Source organism: Hyla sarda, chromosome 4 (genome assembly GCF_029499605.1).
Source record: "Hyla sarda isolate aHylSar1 chromosome 4, aHylSar1.hap1, whole genome shotgun sequence".
In the NCBI taxonomy this organism is placed as follows: Eukaryota; Metazoa; Chordata; class Amphibia; order Anura; family Hylidae; genus Hyla; species Hyla sarda.
Window position 1 is genome coordinate 319,694,285 of NC_079192.1, and position 19,600 is coordinate 319,713,884.

Below are 19,600 nucleotides of genomic sequence, written 5' to 3' on the forward strand. Positions count from 1 at the left end.
AATTCTCTTGTTTAACTCTGCTTTGGGACGTTCACCTCTGCCAAGTTAGGGAAGGCTAGAGAAAGAGAGAAAATAGATTTTATGGAACAGGATTACTTAAATTTTTTTTCCCCTTGAAAATGTGTTGGATTGGCCTTAAGTTGGCATAAACAAGGTCCCCACAGCAGTATATGTGCTTTCTCTGGTATAAGTATTTAAGGGTAAAGCCTGTGTATGGAAACTGCTTCTTCTCTTCCTTTCCAAAGTAAATATCAGTCATACTATATCATCCCCCTCTGGATCAAATGAAAAGCATTACTGTTTTCCAAATTAAATATGTACAGTATTTCTAGTTCCAGGAGGTAGAGAAGCATACTGTATGCTCTGGCATAACCTTTATGGAACATTTACAGCAAGGGAGATTATATTAGATAAGCTGCCTCCATCTAATATATGCAGCATAATGTGGATATTTTAAGGCATTTGGTATCCATTAAGGTTTTTAGTAAGTGAATGGAGACTTCTGATTGGTTCCTGCCCCACCCATAAGTATAATTGACCACAAAGGGTGAACTTGGTCTACTTCCTGCATCAAACCGTAGTAAGTGACGTGATTACAAAGCCCAATTTACACATGGCAAAAGAAACACACTGAGGTTTTAACCCTTTTATGATGCAGTTGGTGAAATCCAAAGTAAAATCCCTAAGTAAGATATGTATCAATAGGTAAACGGATGATAGGAAAGAAAACAACCGGTTCGTGGAGGCGCTGCCCAACTAGGATCATGAAGAGAGGACTCGGGCAGCACAGGACAATAAAGCTTTTATTTGTAAAATGTGGACAACGCATTTCGGCATGCTCTCATGCCTTCCTCAGGTCCACTTACAGTGCCCAGGGTTTTCAGGGCTTCGGTTTGTAGAGCTGGCTTGTGGAGTTCCTGCGTATCAAAGTGCTGCCGTCGGCGGCACTGGGATCCGATACCGGTAGGAGTGCAGCAGACAACAATTGAAATCTATAATTTTGTGCCGATTACCCCACTATGCAGCATATCGCTCTACCAGGTGGGTATCACATTTTGGTGTTGTGAATGGCATACATCTGCAGATACCCCTCATCAGGGAGCACCCCCTGTGTTTTTCATCCCTTTCCTTAAGTATCGATAGGTAACATATCCCTTATCACCACTTGACGTCAGCGATCACACTGATGGCTGCCATTTAACCCTTTTAAATACTGTGATCAGAGCCAATCACTGCATCTATAAAAGCTGAACTGACAGTTGTCACTGGGTTCGGGGCACTCATTGGAACTCCCCACCCCCGCAGCACAATTGCAGGAGGCTGATGAGTTAAGATGGCCAACAGAGGTCACTGAAAGCAATCTGATGATTGCTTATAATAGTCATCTAGAGGGTCTTAAAAAGTGTAAAATAAAAAGTTTATATATATATATATATATATATATATATATATATATATATATTCCACAGAAATCAATGGCGCAGCACTCCAACAACGTTCCAATCAACAAGTGAATTTATTCAAAGCATGTCTCCAGTAGCAACGTTTCAGCTCTACACTAGAGATTTTTTCAAGCATGTGTAGAGCTGAAACGTTGCTACTGGAGACATGCTTTGAATAAATTCACTTGTTGATTGGAACGTTGTTGGAGTGCTGCGCCATTGATTTCTGTGGACTGTCTAGATAGGCCAGGATCGGGCCTTGGACGCTGGGCACCCGTGGTAGTATTACTGGATGTGCTGCATTTTTTCATTTATATATATATATATATATATATATATATATATATATATATATATATAATTCCCTCCCCTGATAAAAATTCAAATCACCCCTTTTTTCCAAAAGGAACATAGCTGGTATTGCCGCAGCCAAATTGTCTTATCTATTGAAGTATACTTTTAATGATCCCATGCAGTGAACGGCATAAATGTAAATTTTTGGTAAATTTCAGCTCACATATTTTTTTTAATTTTGTTTCACCATAGCTTTTGTGGTCAAAAAAGTGATTTCATTGCAAAGTACAACTGGTCCCGCAAAAAACAATCCCTCACAAAAGAGGTATTAGAAGGTGAGGAGGAAAATTGGCTGAGTCATTAAGGGGTTAATAAATGAAATTAAATGCATTTCCCCACACTTTTTTTTTTTCTTCTCTCTTTTAACCATAATTTATATGGAAATCCAGCAGTAAATAAAGGCCAATGTGGTAAAGCATTGCTGTTTCGAAAGAACAGAAACAAGGTACAGTAGTCAAGAGAGAGCTGTCCATGTGAGCTTACAACCTAGCTGTGATATACTGGAGATGTAATGATCAGAAGGCGATTGTGTCTTCCATGGTATTATAGAACATAGACTGCATTGCGTGAATGACTGTCACCCTCTCGGAGCAAACTGATACATTCCACTAAAGCTATAGTGTCAGCTGTTGAATGCAAGAAATTTGTGCGTATAAACAACAACCACAAAAATGGGAGCGTGCTGCAAAACTTGTGTGACATAGACATGGAATCTGCGGCTTCTGATTATCATGTAGCTATGCCGCAGGCTGGCTGCTGACACATCTCCATTTGGATTGTGGGACTTCTAGCTAGTTAGTGCCCAGTCTTATCACAGCCATAGCATACATTCAGTATATCACTGAGTATCCTCGCTTGTCGTCATCCTCTTGGCAGAAATTGGCGCATATTTTCACAAAGTGAATATACTGCAGGGGCACGTTGCCTTGATTACTGAGATTAGTATGGCTGGAATGAAATTGTCAGTCTTATTTAGTATGGGTGAAAAGGTTACCCTCACGTATTAATTCACACCTGCAACACATTGCACGTAAGCCAGCCGCATAGAGCTGGATGATCAGAAGCTTGGGAGATAACATGTTTTAAAAGAAAAAAAAATTAACGTTTTAAGGTGAAAGCAATGTTAATGATATATTCTTAGCTTGCGTTACCACCACTCACAGAAAAATTTCTACTACACGTACAGACTGTGTAGCAGCTTAAAGGGGTACTCCGGTGGAATACTTTATTTTATTTTTTTTTATCAACTGGTGCCAGAAAGTTAAACAGATTTGTAAATGACTTCTATTAAAAAAATCTTAATCCTTCCAGTACTTATTAGCTGCTGAATACTACAGAGGAAATTTTTTTCTTTTTGGAACACCGTGCTCTCTGCTGAATCATGACCACAGTGCTCTCTGCTGACATCTCTGTCCATTTTAGGAACTGTCCAGAGCAGCATATGTTTGCTATGGGGATTTTCTCCTACTCTGGGCAGTTCTTAAAATGGACAGAGATGTCAGCAGAGAGCACTGTGGTCATGATGTCAGCAGAGAGCTCTGTGTTCCAAAAAGTAAATAATTTCCTCTGTAGTATTCAGCAGCTAATGAGTACTGGAAGGATTAAGATTTTTTAAGTAATTTACAAATCTGTTTAACTTTCTGGCACCAGTTGATTTAAAAAAAAAAAATGTCCACCTTTGTATAATGGATGCATTTCTGAGTTAGGAATACCCCTTTAAGGGTTCGTTCACACGTACACAGATTTGATGCGCAGGATTTGATGCACAGGATTTTCTGCTGAAGATTTCAATGTAAACTAAATGACTGAGCACAGCTTCTAATCTGCAGTAACAAATCCTGAGCATCAAATCTGTGCAGGATCCTGTATGTGTGAACATACCCTAAAGGGATATTCCTAACTCAGAAATACATCCATTATACAAAGGATAAGGGATAACAAGCCGATTGCTGGGGATCCAGATACTGGGCTCATGGACATAGCTAGATGTTCAGCACAGGGAGGGCAAAACACATCTGAGGCCTAAATGGGTCCCCCAACCTAGGTAATGTATATTTAAGGGCATCCTTATAAGTTCTACACAGCCTCTACAGACCTTATAAGTGCTTACAGTTCAGTACCAACCAGTGAAAAATTTTCTGATTGAAATCATTCACTTTCTCTTTTTATTTTTCATCTGTCCTAGGCCACCATACCAACTTCTTAAAGCTACAACTTATCTCTTCAGAGTCTTTGCTTTTTTTCCTATCACCCTCTCCACTTATTTCCCATCCTGTACACAAACCTCCCATCCTACTGTCCCTTTAACAGTACCATATTGCAAATTCCTCCATATCTGTGCCTGCTGCTTCCCCATGTGACTTCATAACAAAAGTTATACATTAAACAGCGCTAAACAGACTGTGCCTCCTTTTGTGCTGCACACAGTTAAAGTGTCCTCTTTTATGTTTGGACACAGAAATAGTGGCCCCCTTACTGCTCCTACACAGTATCAGTGCTACCTAAATTCCCATTTTACAAAAATAATGCCCCTATACAACAATATTTCCTTTAAAGGGGTACTCCGGTGAAAACCTTTTTTCTTTTAAATCAACTGGTGGCAGAAAGTTAAACATATTTGTAAATGACTTCTATTAAAAAATCTTAATCCTTCCTGTACTTATTAGCTGCTGAATACTACAGAGGAAATTCTTTTCTTTTCTTGTTGGAATGCTCTCTGATGACATTACGAGCACAGTTCTCCCTGCTGACGTTATTATAATAATAATAACACTTTATTTATTGTTGTCCTTAGTGGGATTTGAACCCATGTCCCAGCACTGCAAGGCAGCAGTGCTAACCACTGAGCCACCATGCTACCCTTAGCATACATCTGCTATGCATGGTTGTTAAAATGGACAGAGATGTCACCAGAGAGCACTGTGCTCGTGATGTCATCAATGTTCCAAAAAGAAAGGAATTCATCTGTAGCATTCAGCAGCTAATAAGTACTGAAATGATTAAGATTTTTTAATAGAAGTAATTTACAAATATGTTTAACTTTCTGCCATCAGTTGATTTAAAAGAAAAAAGGTTTTCACCGGAGTACCCCTTTAACCCCTTCCCGACCTATGACATACCTGTACGTCATGGGTGGCAAGGTGTTCCCGACCCATGACATACAGGTACGTCATGGATATTACTGCCGCTACTCGCGGCATCCCGCAGCGCCCGGAAAGATGGTGGCTATCACTGATAGCCAGCCATCTTACCGTGCGACCACGGGGGGTTTCGTCCCCCACCCCCCCCCCCAGCGATCGCTGCTATCAGCTGGTCAAATCTGACTAGCTGATAGCAGCGTTTCGCTATCAGAATACTTAGCAGCGCGGTGTGTGAGTCCGGATCACAGGGATCGGGACACACACCGCTCTGCTAAGTGTCCCTGACCCGTCCCCCGGCGTCACTTACCCGTCGGAGCGGTGTCCCGAGCGGTCCCGGCGTCCTCCGTGCGGTCCCGGCTGCGCTGCGTCCCGGAGGTGAGTTTCCGGCAGCAGTGCAGCATCTTCATTGGCAGCAGTGAGATCGCCGTAAAGCGATCTCACTGCTGCCTCTGAGAGTTTCAAAACTGCAACTCCCAGCATGCCCAGACAGCCTTTGGCTTTCTGGGCATGCTGGGAGTTGTAGTTTTGCAACATCTGGAGGTCCACAGTTTGGAGACCACTGTATAATGGTCTCCAATCTGTGCTCTTCCAGATGTTGCAAAACTACAAATCTCAGCATGCTCAGTCTGTCCAGGCATGCTGGGAGTTGTAGTTCTCTAACATCTGGAAGAGCACAGATTGGAGACCATTATACAGTGGTCTCCAAACTGTGGACCTCCAGATGTTGCAAAACTACAACTCCCAGCATGCCCAGACTGCCCAGGCATGCTGGAAGTTGTAGTTCAGCAACATCTGATCCTTCAGATATTGCCGAACTACAACTTCCAGCATGCCTTGGCAGTCTGGGCATGCTGGGAGTTGTAGTTTTGCAACATCTGGAGGCACACTAGTTGGGAAACATTGTCCGTTTCCTACCTCAGTGCCTCCAGCTGTTGCAATTGTTGCAAAACTATAACTCCCAGCATGCACTGACAGACCATGCATGCTGGGAGTTGTAGTTTTGCAACAGCTGGAGGCACACTGGTTTGGAAACACTAAGTTTGGTTGCAAAACACTTGAAAGTTTATTACTTAACTTAGTGTTTCCAAACCAGTGTTCCTCCAGCTGTTGCAAAACTACAACTCCCAGCATGCATGGACAGCCAAAGGGCATGCTCGGAGTTTGCAACAGCTGGATGTTTGCCCCCTCCCCCCAATGTGAATGTACAGGGTACACTCACATGGGCGGAGGTTTACAGTGAGTGCTGCAAGTTTGAGATGGCGCAAATTTTGCGCTGCAGCTCAAACTTCCAGCGGCAAACTTGCTGTGAACCTCTGCCCATGTGACTGTACCCTAAAAACACTACACTACACTAACCTAAAATAAAAAGTAAAAAACACTACATATACACATACCCCTACACAGCCCCCCTCCCCCCAAAAAATGAAAAACGTCTGGTACGCTACTGTTTCCAAAACGGAGCCTCCAGCTGTTGCAAAATAATAACTCCCAGTATTGCCGGACAGCCATTGACTGTCCAGGCATGCTGGGAGTTTTGCAACAGCTGGAGGCACCCTGTTTGGGAATCACTGGCGTAGAATACCCCTATGTCCACCCCTATGCAAATCCCTAATTCAGGCCTCAAATGCGCATGGCGCTCTCTCACTTTGGAGCCCTGTCGTATTTCAGGGCAACAGTTTTGGGACACATATGGGGTATCGCCGTACTCGGGAGAAATTGCCTTACAAATTTTGGGGGGCTTTTTCTTCTTTAACCCCTTATGAAAAGGTGAAGTTGGGGTCTACACCAGCATGTTAGTGTAAAAAAATAAATTTTTTACACTGACATGCTGGTGTTGCCCTATACTTTTCATTTTCACAAGAGGTAAAAGGGAAAAAAGACCCTCTAAATTTGTAACGCAATTTCTCCTGAGTACGGAGATACCCCATATGTGGGTGCAAAGTGCTCTGAGGGCGCACAACAAGGCCCAGAAGGGAGAGTGCACCATGTACATTTGAGGCGATTTGCACAGGGGTGGCTGATTGTTACAGCAGTTCTGACAAACGCAAAACAATAAATATCCATATGTGACCCCATTTTGGAAACTACACCCCTCACGGAATGTAATAAGGGGTGCAGTGAGCATTTACACCCCACTGGTGTATGACAGATTTTTGGAACAGTGGTCTGTGAAAAAGAAAAAGAAAATTTTTGATTTGCACAGTCCACCGTTTCAAATATCTGTCAAACGCCAGTGGGGTGTAAATGCTCACTGCACCCCTTATTACATTCCATGAGGGGTATAGTTTCCAAAATGGGGTCACATGTGGGGGGGTCCACTGTTCTGGCACCATAGGGGCTTCCTAAATGGGACTTGCCCCCCAAAAACCCTTTCAGAAAAACTCACTCTCCAAAATCCCATTGTCGCTCCTTCCCTTCTGAGCCCTCTACTGCGCCCACCGAACATTTTACATACGCATATGAGGTGTTTCCTTACTCGAGAGAAATTGGGTTACAAATTTTAGGGTGATTTCTCTCCTTTTACCCCTTGTAAAAATAAAAAAATTGGGTCTACAAGAAAATGCGAGTGTAAAAAATGAAGATTTAGAATTTTCTCCTTCACTTTGCTGCTATTCCTGTGAAACACCTAAAGGGTTAAAACACTTACTGAATGTCATTTTGAATACTTTGGGGGGTGCAGTTTTTATAATGGGGTCATTTATGGGGTATTTCTAATATGAAGATCCTTAAAATCCACTTCCAACCTGAACTGGGCCCTGAAAAATTAAGATTTTGAAAATCTTGAGAAAAATTGGAAAATTGCTGCTGAACTTTGAAGCCCTCTGGTGTCTTCCAAAAGTAAAAACTTGTCAATTTTTTAATGCAAACACAAAGTAGACATATTGTATATGTGATTCAATATGTAATTTTTTTGGAATATCCATTTTCCTTTCAAGCAGAGACTTTCAAAGTTAGAAAAATGCTAAATTTTCAAAATTTTCATGAAATTTTTAGATTTTTTACCAAGAAAGGATACAAATATCAGTGAAATTTTACCGATAAAATAAAGTAGAATATGTCACGAAAAAACAATCTCGGAATCAGAATGATAAGTAAAAGCATTCCAAAGTTATTAATGTTTAAAGTGACAGTGGTCAGATTTTCAAAAAATGCCCAGGTCATGAAGGTGAAAATGGGCTGGGTCATGAAGGGGTTAAGTGCCTGCCTCAAAGTGTCTTCTTTCTATTAAAAGTGGTCCTTTACTGACTCTTTACATTGATAGTACCCCCACACCTTTCGAACATCTCCATACAATGCTCACCCAACCTTTACTTCCACAGTGAGTGGAGCAGTTCAGACGATCAGCCTCCTATGGCTTGCACTGTAAACAGATGCAGTGATGCCACTACGTTTGAGACAGCCTCCATCAAGGACACAGATTTAGTTGAAAGGAGCACAATGTGTGGTTTTCACCATGTAATCCACTGTATGCACAATAAGTGGGCCTTACCTATAGCAATAGCTACACCCTTGGCTAGGAGCCCGACCCCCGCCAATCACAAGAACAGAGTAAACTTGTCCTCCGAATGAATGGAGCGCAGGGAGTGTTGGCGACCAGCACTCCATTCATTTTCTATGCGGCTTCTAAACATTGCCAAGAGCTGAGTTTGGCAATGTTTGGAAGCCTCATATGGAATTAACTGAGTGTTGATGGCACACACATTCTGCACTCCATTCAAGGGATAATTTTTTTGATTATTTTTATCAGTGGTGATACTAGTGGTTTGACCCCCACCAATCAGCTTATTGTCACTTATTCTGTAGATAGATAATGCCTTTTCGTATTGGGAATGTGTCTGTTAAGTGCTGTATACAACAAAACTACATCAATGCTAGTGAACATGTCTACTAGTTAAATAAAATGGTTTTGGTTGTTCTTCCAATATCCCCTTCAATATCTCACACACTTCTGGACTTGCATTTGTAAGAACTACTGACATGAAGCCAAACCTATGCATTATATACCCTATCCTATTTACTTGTATTACCTACTTTCACAGTTTAAAGGGGTTCTCCACCATAAGGGGATTTTAGTACATACCTGGCAGACAGTAATGGACATGCTTAGGAAGGATCAGCGCTTGTCTTGGGGCTAAATGGCTATGTTGTGAGATTACCATAACACTGGGGCTTGCTTTTTGTGAACTGGTATTTCATGTTTGAGTGTTCTTCTTCTTTTGCCTACAAATCCCATAATTCCATTTTCATCTCTCCCACACATCAGCGACCCCACCCATTGAAATATAAATGAGCTGCATCCATTCAAAAGGCCTGTGGTGTTCAATCAGGGTGCCTACAGCTGTTGCATTAGTTGCAGATTGATCGCTCTCCCACCAAGCGATCGCTCCAACCTATTGAAGCAGAGAGGCTTTCTGTCATCACCTGACTAGTGAGTCGGGTCTCTGGGCCATTGCAACCTGGGAAAAATGTGCCCCAACCAAGTCTGCTAGAGTGAGAGGTGATTTTTCCTTAGCGACTCACTACTCACTCTCTCTAGTAAAGCAGGGAATACAAATACATACAGGGAATACAAATCCATTCAATTGCTCTTATATTGGAAAACCCATTAGGGAATCTATTGCCTAGATTTTTGTTACTGATTAGAGGCAAATACTGAAACGTTCTTTTTTTTCTTAACTGTTTCTGTTTTCTGATTTCGGATTTTTTTGTACAATAATAATGTAAAAAACAGAAAAAATTACAATCAGCTTGAGCATTTAGAGACATGAATGGAAAACGTTACTGGGCATACCATCCCGCAGTGATGAGAAGGCTAAGCTGTCAGCTTCAGCTATTGTATCTTCTGGTGTTACCTTTAACTATAATGCTTCACACATCACTTTACAGCAGCATACTTCTTATCATCACAGGCAGAACAGGAAGTCTTAGTTTAGTTTTATGGTGAAAATAGAAACTGCACTATGGAAAATTAGAAAATAAACAAAAATTCTTAAAATATATGTTTTAACATAAAAACTTGATTTAAACAATATGCAATTTTTTGATGACACATTCCCTTCAAATACAGGAGGTAGGAGGGAAAGATGGCTGCTGCAGGGAACAACAAAAGTGCAAACATAAACTCACACAATCCCCTGGGCATCTCACTGTATTGGGGTTAAATATTAAAGGGGTAGTCCAGTGGTGAAAAACGTATCCCCTATCCTAAGGATAGGGGATAAGTTTGAGATTGCGGGGGGTCCGACCGCTGGGGCCCCCGTGATCTCTCTGTACGGGGGCCTGGCTCTCCGTCCAGATAGCGGGTGTAGACCCCCGCACGAATGGCAGAGCCGGAGATTGCCGAAGGCAGCGCTTCGGCTCTGCCATAGAGTTGTATTGAGGGGGCGTGTCGGCCGCCGCTTTGTGCGGAGGTCGACACGCCCCCTTCCCGCGGGCTGTCGGGGCTCCGTACAGGAGATCGCAGGGGGCCCCAGCGGTCGGACCCCCGCGATCTCAAGCTTATCCCCTATCCTTAGGATAGGGGATAAGTTGTTCACCACTGAGTCACCACTGGATATCTCCTTTAAAATTCTTAGTGTTTTCTATTCTTCAAATGAACATCCATTAAAGTGGTACTCCGCCCCTAGACATCTTATCCCTTATCCAAAGGATAGGGGATAAGATGTCAGATCGCCGCGGTCCCGCTGCTGGGGACCACTGGGATCCCCGCTGCAGCACCCCGCTGTCATTACTACACAGAGCGAGTTCGCTGTGTGCGTAATGACAGGCGATACAGGGGCCAGAGCAGTGTGATGTCATGGCTCCGCCCCTCGTGACATCACGGCCCGTCCCCTTAATGCAAGTCTATGGCAGGGGCGTGACGACCGCCACGCCCCCTCCCATAGACTCGTATTGAGGAGGCGGGCCGTGATGTCACGAGGGGCGGAGCTGTGACATAACAATGCTCCGGCCCCTGTATTGCCCGTCATTACGTGCAGAGCGAACTCGCTCTGTGCTGTAATGAAAGCGCAGTGCCGCAGCGGAGATCCCTTGGGTCGCCAACACCGGGACCGCGGCGATCTGACATCTTATCCCCTATCCTTTGGATAGGGGATAAGATGTCTAGGGGTGGAGTACCCCTTTAAAAACTTTTCAGATTGGAGAATTAAGTACAGTATTTGACCTCATTTGCCCCTCAGCTCAACATTCATCACAATGAAGGTCCCTTCATACGGCATAGAATGACTGGTTTAACTAGTTCTTCTGCTTTCTCTCTATCATAGTCCCTTATTGACAAGTCATGCATATTTTGTGTTCAGAAAAGATGGCATGACACTTTTCCAAGCAAAATAAATGAAGTATTGACTGCTTTTACATATAGAGATATTGACCTACACAATACTGCTCAGGATTGTGGACCCTTTCAGGATTGGATTCAAGCTTGCTAGCCTTAGTGAGTTAATACAGGGTATTGCATAGATACAGTGATCCCTCAACTTACAATGGCCTCAACATACAATAGTGTCAACATACAATGGTCTTTTCTGGACCATTGTAACTTGAAACCAGACTCAACATACAATGCTACAGACAGTCCAGATCTGTGAAACGTGTCAATGGCTGGAAGAACTGACCAATCAGAATCGGCATTTTACTGGTAAAACCCCTGTATTACTGAAGCGTATGCACTGACTGATCTCTGGTAGCGCCCCCTACAGTACAGGAGGTATTACATGTTCTTCTGCATACTTTACCTGTACCAGGGTTACCTGCTCCGTGGACACCAGGTGAGGGCGACTCCATTTTACTTTTTAAGGACACTGTGTATACTATACAGGACCGCAAAGAAGCTCCTGTCCTCTACATAGACCAGTGTTTCCCAAGCAGGGTGCCCCCAGTGGTTGCCAAACTACAACTCCCAGCATGCCCGGACAGCCAAAGGCTGTCCGGGCATGCTGGGAGTTGTAGTTTTGCAACAGCTGGAGGCTCCCTGCTTGGGAAACACTGACATAGACAGTGATTTACAGCTCCCAGCAGATCTTTCTTACTTTTATATATAAGGATTTGCTTCATCTATATTAGTAATCTACTTTTTTTTTTTTTTCTTTAATCCTCACTTTTTCCTATTTCTGGATGACATTTTGGTGCCTTTAGAACCAATTACTAGGTTTCCACAGAGTTCTGGTCTCAACATACAATGGTCTCAACATACAATGGTCATCCCAGGACCAATTAATATTGTAACTTGAGGGACCACTGTAGATACATTTTGTAGCATTTTGTAGAAACGAGATGTGACTTAGTATTGTGTTGCATCTTATTAGCATAAATTAAGCCAGCCAATAGATGGTGTCAAGCTAGGCAACACTATCTAACACGTGTAGCAAGATGCGCCAAATCTGTCCTACAGTGTGAAGCACCGGCATAAATTTGGCGCATCTTCAGACTGCCTGGACTACATGTACACAAGATATTAGATAGAATGAATCAATTGTTTGTAAAAGATAACTGCACCTGCCAGAATTCAGAAGGGCAAAACCTATTTAAAATACACTGTTTCATGAAATGTTACAAACATTGAAGGTAAAATATATATTGATATTATGTTTTCCAGCACGCAAAACAAAGAAGAAAATAAAAGGAATCCAGCAGTCTAATGCAACAGCAGTATGCGAACTTCCTGAAAGTTCAATGAACAAGACCGTTGTTCCAGCGTCTGTAGCACAACTTACACCCACCCTGATCTCTTTATTGGAGGCTATTGAGCCTGAGGTTTTGTATTCAGGGTATGACAGCAGCTTGCCTGAAACCGCATGGAGACTCATGTCATCACTGAATATGCTAGGCGGCCGCCAAGTGGTATCTGTTGTGAAGTGGGCAAAGGCTATACCAGGTAATTTGGTTGTGCAAAACCATGTTAGATTTTTGTGTTATATTTTGTAAAAAGCTACATAACCTTTTTGTAGAAGTTTTCTAATGTACAAGGGAACACACTGTGAAAGCCGGTTTACCCAAAAGACATTAGAATAGCTTAAAGGGGTACTCCGGTGAAAACCTTTTTTTCTTTTAAATCAACTGGTGGCAGAAAGTTAAACATATTTGTAAATGACTTCTATTAAAAAAATCTTCATCCTTCCAGTACTTATTAGCTGCTGAATGCTACAGAGGAAATTCCTTTCTTTTTGGAACACTGATGACATCACGAGCACAGTGCTCTCTGCTGATATCTCTGTCCATTTTAGCAACCATGCATAGCAGATGTATGCTAAGGGCAGCACGGTGGCTCAGTGGTTAGCACTGCTGCCTTGCAGTGCTGGGGGACTTGGGTTCATATCCCACTAAGGACAACAATAAATAAAGTGTTATTATTATTATAATAACGTCAGCAGAGAGAACTGTGCTTGTGATGTCATCAGAGAGTATTCCAAAAAGAAAGGAATTTCCTCTGTAGTATTCAGCAGCTAATAAGTACGGATTAAGATTTTTTAATAGAAGTAATTTACAAATATGTTTAACTTTCTGCCACCAGTTGATTTAAAAGAAAAAAGGTTTTGTCCGGAGTACCCCTTTAACGTAGCAACTGTCATTGAAAATGTATATCTGCCAACCATAAAGATGCACTGTGGTGTATCTATAGCGTGTCCACTGGTGGCACCAACAAATAATCACCTACATCTTGGGCCTATAAGCTGCTGATGCCACATAAAAGAAAAACATATTTGTCTTTATTTTTACCCTCAAATTGTTTAGTGCTGCACATTTTGTTGGTGCTATATAAATAAAATAATATTATTCATATTATGTGAAAGCACATTGGGTTAGTGTGAAGCAATTTTCCCTGCTTTACAGAGCTGTGTCATTATATAGTACATTCTTTAATATAGGGCTTCACAATCACACACAGTTGAAAACATTCAGCATTTGTTAGGTTGTTGGTCCAGGTAAAGTTTTATTTATATTTATTTATTCCTGGGATTGTTGTAAAGGAAATATTTAGCATCCAAGGATTCACTCACTTTTTCTGCTTTATTCTCAGGATTCAGAAATCTGCACCTGGATGACCAAATGACCCTTCTTCAGTACTCCTGGATGTTTCTTGTGGTTTTTGCCCTCGGATGGAGGTCTTACAAACAGTCAGATGGGACTGTGCTGTTTTTTGCACCAGATCTTGTCATCAATGAGTGAGTAGATTTCTTCAGGTTAGGGTCACATGGTCTGTGTTTTGCTGTGTATTTTCTGCTGCATGTTTTCCTAACCACTGAGCACAATGAGTAGCCAAATCAGCTGCAGAAAGTAAGCAGCAATATACGGCACATGTGAGTGTATCCTTTAGGGGACAGTTACACAAAAAGTCTGGATTCCTGAATTTCTAAATGCTGTAACATCTCTTTGTATGGTAATTAAACTGTGAATTATATCCTCAACGTGTCAGAAACACATCGAGTGGTTGGACAAAGATGCATTTCCTGTTGGATGATTGCCAAAATTAAATTCTATGGGTAAAAATAAGGACATACACCTGTCAGCAAAGCAGCGCATGTTTTGTTAGATTTGGCAAAAAATAGAACTCCTTGCAGCCTTATTGTTCTAATTAAGCTACTTAAAGGGGAACTCCAGTGGAAACAAGTAGAAAACAAATGTTTTTAAATCAACTAGTCCCTGAAAGTTAAACAGATTTGTAAATGACTTCTATTAAAAAATCTTAATCCTTCCAGTACCTATTAGCTGCTGTATAAAACAGAGAAATTTGTCATTTTCTTTTCTGTCTGACAACAGTTCTCTCTGCTGACACCTCTGTCCATATCAGGAACTGTCCAGATTAGAATTATATCCCCATAGAAAACCTCTCCTGCTCTGGACAGTTCCTGACATGGACAGAGGTGTCAGTAGAGAGCACTGTTGTCAGACAGAAAAGAACTTCACAAATTTCTCTGTAGTATATCTGTAGTATACGGCAGCTGATAAGTACTAGAAGGGTGAAGATTTTTAAATAGAAGTAATTTACAAATCTTTTTAACTTTCCTGCACCAGTTGATTTGAAAATATTTTTTCCCACTGGAGTTCCCCTTTAAACCTTGACATAACCCCATGCAGACCCCATTAAGCCAATAGGCAACCTATGGGCTCTATGTAAATCTGTCTTTTTAAAGAGACCCAGCATTGCATCATGATTTGTACTATAAATACATTTTATAGTGCAGATGGTAACCAAGCCTGACTCGTATTCCTTGTCCTGATTCTGCCCATACTCACCTTTTTGTAGAGACACAAAACAACATGTACTGTCAACGCACAGTTTTAACTGTATATAGGTTATAACAGTTAGAGTTAACATTTTTAGGATTTGTTTTGTAGCCATCCTGTAAAAACTTCCATAGACATTAATAGAGAATTGTAGGTCTCAACAGCACATTTTTAGGAGGTTCCTGGAAGTTATGGTAATCAGGGTATACTAAAAAGCTTGATCCTTATTTATGAATCAAGTCCTTGAGCAAAATCTAATAGATGCTGTAAGCTTCTATGGTGTCTGTGCAACCTAACTGTTTGCCCCCCGATCTTTCATGCCACTCCTTTCTCCCTCCATAGACTTTTAAGAGCAGCATATAACTGATCTCTCAAGGACTTCAGCAGAATGATTAATAGTTTTAGTGGGGAAAATAACATTATAAATGGAGAAGGAGGCATTACAAAGCATTGCTGAAGTTATTTGCTCTTTCTATAGATTTAGGCAAAGATTGTTGAAATAACAGTGACAAATTAAGATGTATGTGTAATGAGAAGAGCAAATGTAGTTCAGATTGGAGGAGTATGTACATTGTATTGTGATGTGATACCTGGCAGTATAAAAGACCATGGATATGACATACGTGTACCCATTGACTTTTACACTGCACAAAGTATAATGAAAAAGCATCTCTGTAGTCATTTCTTGGCAAATCCCTGTACAGTAATCTAAATCAGTGCCTCAAGGTCGAGACAGTCGTTATTTTTAGCACAAATGTAGCATGACCTAGTAAACATTTTTTTGTCTATTTCTTCTGACCATAAAATATTTGCCATAGTAATATATATATATATATATATATATATATATATATATATATATATAAATGAATGAAAGATTGCCTTTTACTTATCTTTACAGTATAAACAATTTGTTAAAGCGGTACTCCAGGGAACTGAATTTATTAGACACTAATCCCCCTATTCACAAGGTAGGGGATAAGTGTCTGATTGCGGGGGACTCCAGGTGGTCGGCCCCCCTGTGATCAGACACTTATTCCCTATCCTGTGGAAAGGGGATAAGTGTCTAATAAGTTAATTTCCCTGGACTACTGCTTTTACACCTTAATAGTTTTTTAATTTTTGATGATGATCAACAGTTCTGGAACTTGCTTGTGGGTTCTTGTTATAAAGTCATAGCCTGAAACTGACAGGGACTGCTAAGTGCTCTCCTTTACTACAAAGGCCAGTGCTTATTGGTTAGTACTGGAGGCACTGGTATTAACCAATGAATATGTTTCTCTGCGGTAAAGGAAAGTACTTGTTTTAGACCTAGGAGTACAATGGCTAGAAGAAACGAGAAGTTCTTTTTCCAACAGAGAGCCCCTATAAGCATTGTTAAAAAAAGGGGTACTTAAAGGCCCTGCTGGTGTTAGATGGCTTTTTTGTAGTCCACATACATTAGGGTAAATATTTACTATCTGATTGTTTGCTATGACCATCGCCAGCTTCTCATCCCACTGTCAGTCTCTGCTTAGAACAGGCATTGGATTTGTGAAATACTTCTACCATCCTAGCACAGAATCATCACTCGGGTAATTACAACATTGCCAGATCATAAAGGCCCCCAGTCTGACCTCAACTCATTTAGATACAGCAGATTTTTTCCCCTCTCTTTCTTTTCAAAAAGTGACAGTAGGAAGTGAAACAGAGAAAATATGCCTGATCTTGCACCAGATTCCTGTTTAAGGGTACGTTCACACGTGCGGATTTTCGCAGCGTATTTCGCTGCGGATCCGCCACTGAAGGACCTCTATATGCTGCCTTTACATGTGCCTGCTCGAAGTGGCAATACGCAGCTCCGAGCAGACACACTGCGATGTGCGAGTCACCGCGCATGCCCAGTATACTCGCACATCACGGCAGCTCTCAGCCTAGCTCATTGAGCAGGGGGAGCGGCCTTGATGTGTGCGAGTACACCGCGCATGCGCGGCGACTCGCACATCGCAGTGTGTCTGCTCGGAGCTGCGTATTGCCGCTCCGAGCAGGCACATGTAAAGGCAGCATATATGAGGTCCCTCAGTGGCGGATCCGCAGCGAAATACGCTGCGAAAATCCGCACATGTGAACGTACCCTTAAGATATTTTCAGAGCAGGTTTAAAAAAAAGGGTAAACTTTTTTTTTTCCTCCAGTAGATTTTCTGCATCTTCTTCTATATTAAGTGACTTCAATGACCCCTACTGTGCAGAAGAAAGGTTGACCAGTTGCCCAGAGCAACCAATTAGATTGCTTGTTTTATTTTTATTTTTTAAATTAACCCCTTAAGGACACCAACCATTTTATTTTTGCATTTTCTTTTTTCCTCCTTGCCTTCTAAAAATCATAAGTCTTTTTTATATTCTTATCCACAGACCCATATGAGGGCTTGTTTTTTGCACGACCAGTTGTCCTTTGTAATGACATCACTCATTTTACCATAAAATGTGTGGCACAACCAAAAAATATTATTTGTGTGAGGAAATTTAAAAGAAAACCACAATTTTGCTAATTTTAGGTTTGTTTTCACGCTGTAAATCTCAAACCTTAACTTAATTAGTACGTTTAAAATCACACTATTTTGACGACCTATAACTTTTCTGTATACTGGGCTATATGAGTGTTAGTTTTTTGCGTTGTGATGTTTCGTTTTTAATAGTACCACTTTTACGTATATGTAACTTTTTAATTGCTTTTTATCTAAAAAAAAATTGGAATGTGACAAAAAAAAACTGCAATTTGGGACTTTTTTAAAAAGTTTTTATGTTTTGTTTTACATATTTTGATAGTTCTGACATTAATACACGAGGCGATACGAAATTATTAATACATTTTTATGCTTTTTCGGATAAAATGGAGAAAAGGGGCAATTTCAATTTTTATTTGGGAAGGGGCTTTTTCAAATTTTTTTTAAACTTAAAAACATTTTTTTTTAACACTTTTTATGTCCCTTATAGGAGACTATTTATAGTAATCAATAGATTGCATATACTGAGCAGTGCTATGCATAGGTATAGCACTGATCAATATTATGTGTGATCTTCTTCTTTGGTCTGCTCGATGTCAGACCAGAGAAGAAGACCCTGTGATGGCGGCCGGAGCAGGGGATGGGACCTCCGGCCGCCATGTTTGTAGATCGGATTCGCGCGGTCAAACGACCACGTTGCCGCAGATGCTGGGATCTGTATTGATCACTGTATCTGAGAGGTTAATGGCGAACATCAGCGCGACCGCTATTACCGACGGGTCCCTGGCATTCTGATAACAGCTGTGACCTGCCGTGCATGGTGTGAGCACTGCTCCGGTGCTCGCGTCCTGGTCAGGACGTAAATGTACATCCCGGTGCGTTAAGTACCTAGACATCAGGACTCACGCCCTATCCTTTAGATATGCGGAAGCAACAAGTTTCTGTATTTGGAACGCTGGGCTGGACCCCCCACGATCAGATATCTTATACTATAGGGGTAGAGTATCCCTTTAAGGCTTTAAAGGCAGTCATGTTCGGGCATTGGTCCGCTCTCCTGTTAGCCCTATAAATATTGTGCTACTTTTATAATACTTGTATAATAGCAGCATTGAAAGAATCCATCATAGTATAGGTGTGCATGTATTCATCAGAGGAGGCCCCCCCCCCCCCCCCATTAGCAGTGATTTAACAGCAAATATGTTTTTATACTGTGTTGTCTTTAAAGGGAACCTACCTACTCTTTCATGCCGTCTGAACCACAAATCATTTGGAATTTCCTCGGCGGGCTCCATTCTCCCCACAAAGATTGATACATCTGTCTCTACACCCAAATAGGGAGAGCTCTAACAATTAAGGCTAGTGGGGTGGAAATTAGCTACCGGAGAACACCCTAATGACTTGTGGTTCAGGCAGCATGAAAGAGATGACATATTCCCTTTAAATAGGACAGATTTGCTTTAAGAGTTTTACTTCAATATTTTTGTCATATCAAGAAATCCATTATAACAAATACATCAGCGTCGTAACGTATGCTTAAAACAAGACCCAAATGAGGAGTGGACTTAACTATTGTTAAGAATGCAGCACAGCAACTCCTAAAGACAGAGTATAGGTCCACTTTTTATCCCTCACTCAAAAAGAAATCAAAGCATAACTTTTATTAGTACAACAGAGAGAAACATAGCCGCACATCCACCATTTGTACTTTGATCAGATTGCTTCTCAGCATAATTTAAAAAAACTAACAGATTGTTAGTATACATTTTGATAAAAAAGTACAAGCCCACTCGCCACGTCAAGGCCACCTAGTCAGAGTGGGTCCCTAACCTAACAGTGGCGTAGCGCATATTCATACTCATATTCATTTTGAGACTAATTTATTTTATTATTATTTTCTTGTAAGTTATATTTCATTTTTACATGAGAATTCTGATATATATTATATACGAGATACATC

The 19,600-nt window shown here is 41.2% G+C and overlaps 1 protein-coding gene across 7 annotated transcripts in view; it reads left to right on the forward strand.

Moving 5' to 3' along the window:
• Positions 1-19,600, forward strand: part of NR3C1 (nuclear receptor subfamily 3 group C member 1) — a 149,596-nt gene that overhangs the window by 108,953 nt on the left and 21,043 nt on the right. For all 7 annotated transcript variants that reach the window (XM_056574902.1, XM_056574898.1, XM_056574899.1 and 4 more), the window contains 2 exons: positions 12,531-12,809; positions 13,953-14,097. In XM_056574902.1, coding sequence (XP_056430877.1) covers positions 12,531-12,809; positions 13,953-14,097 — 424 coding nt within the window. The remainder of the gene's footprint in view (positions 1-12,530; positions 12,810-13,952; positions 14,098-19,600) is intronic.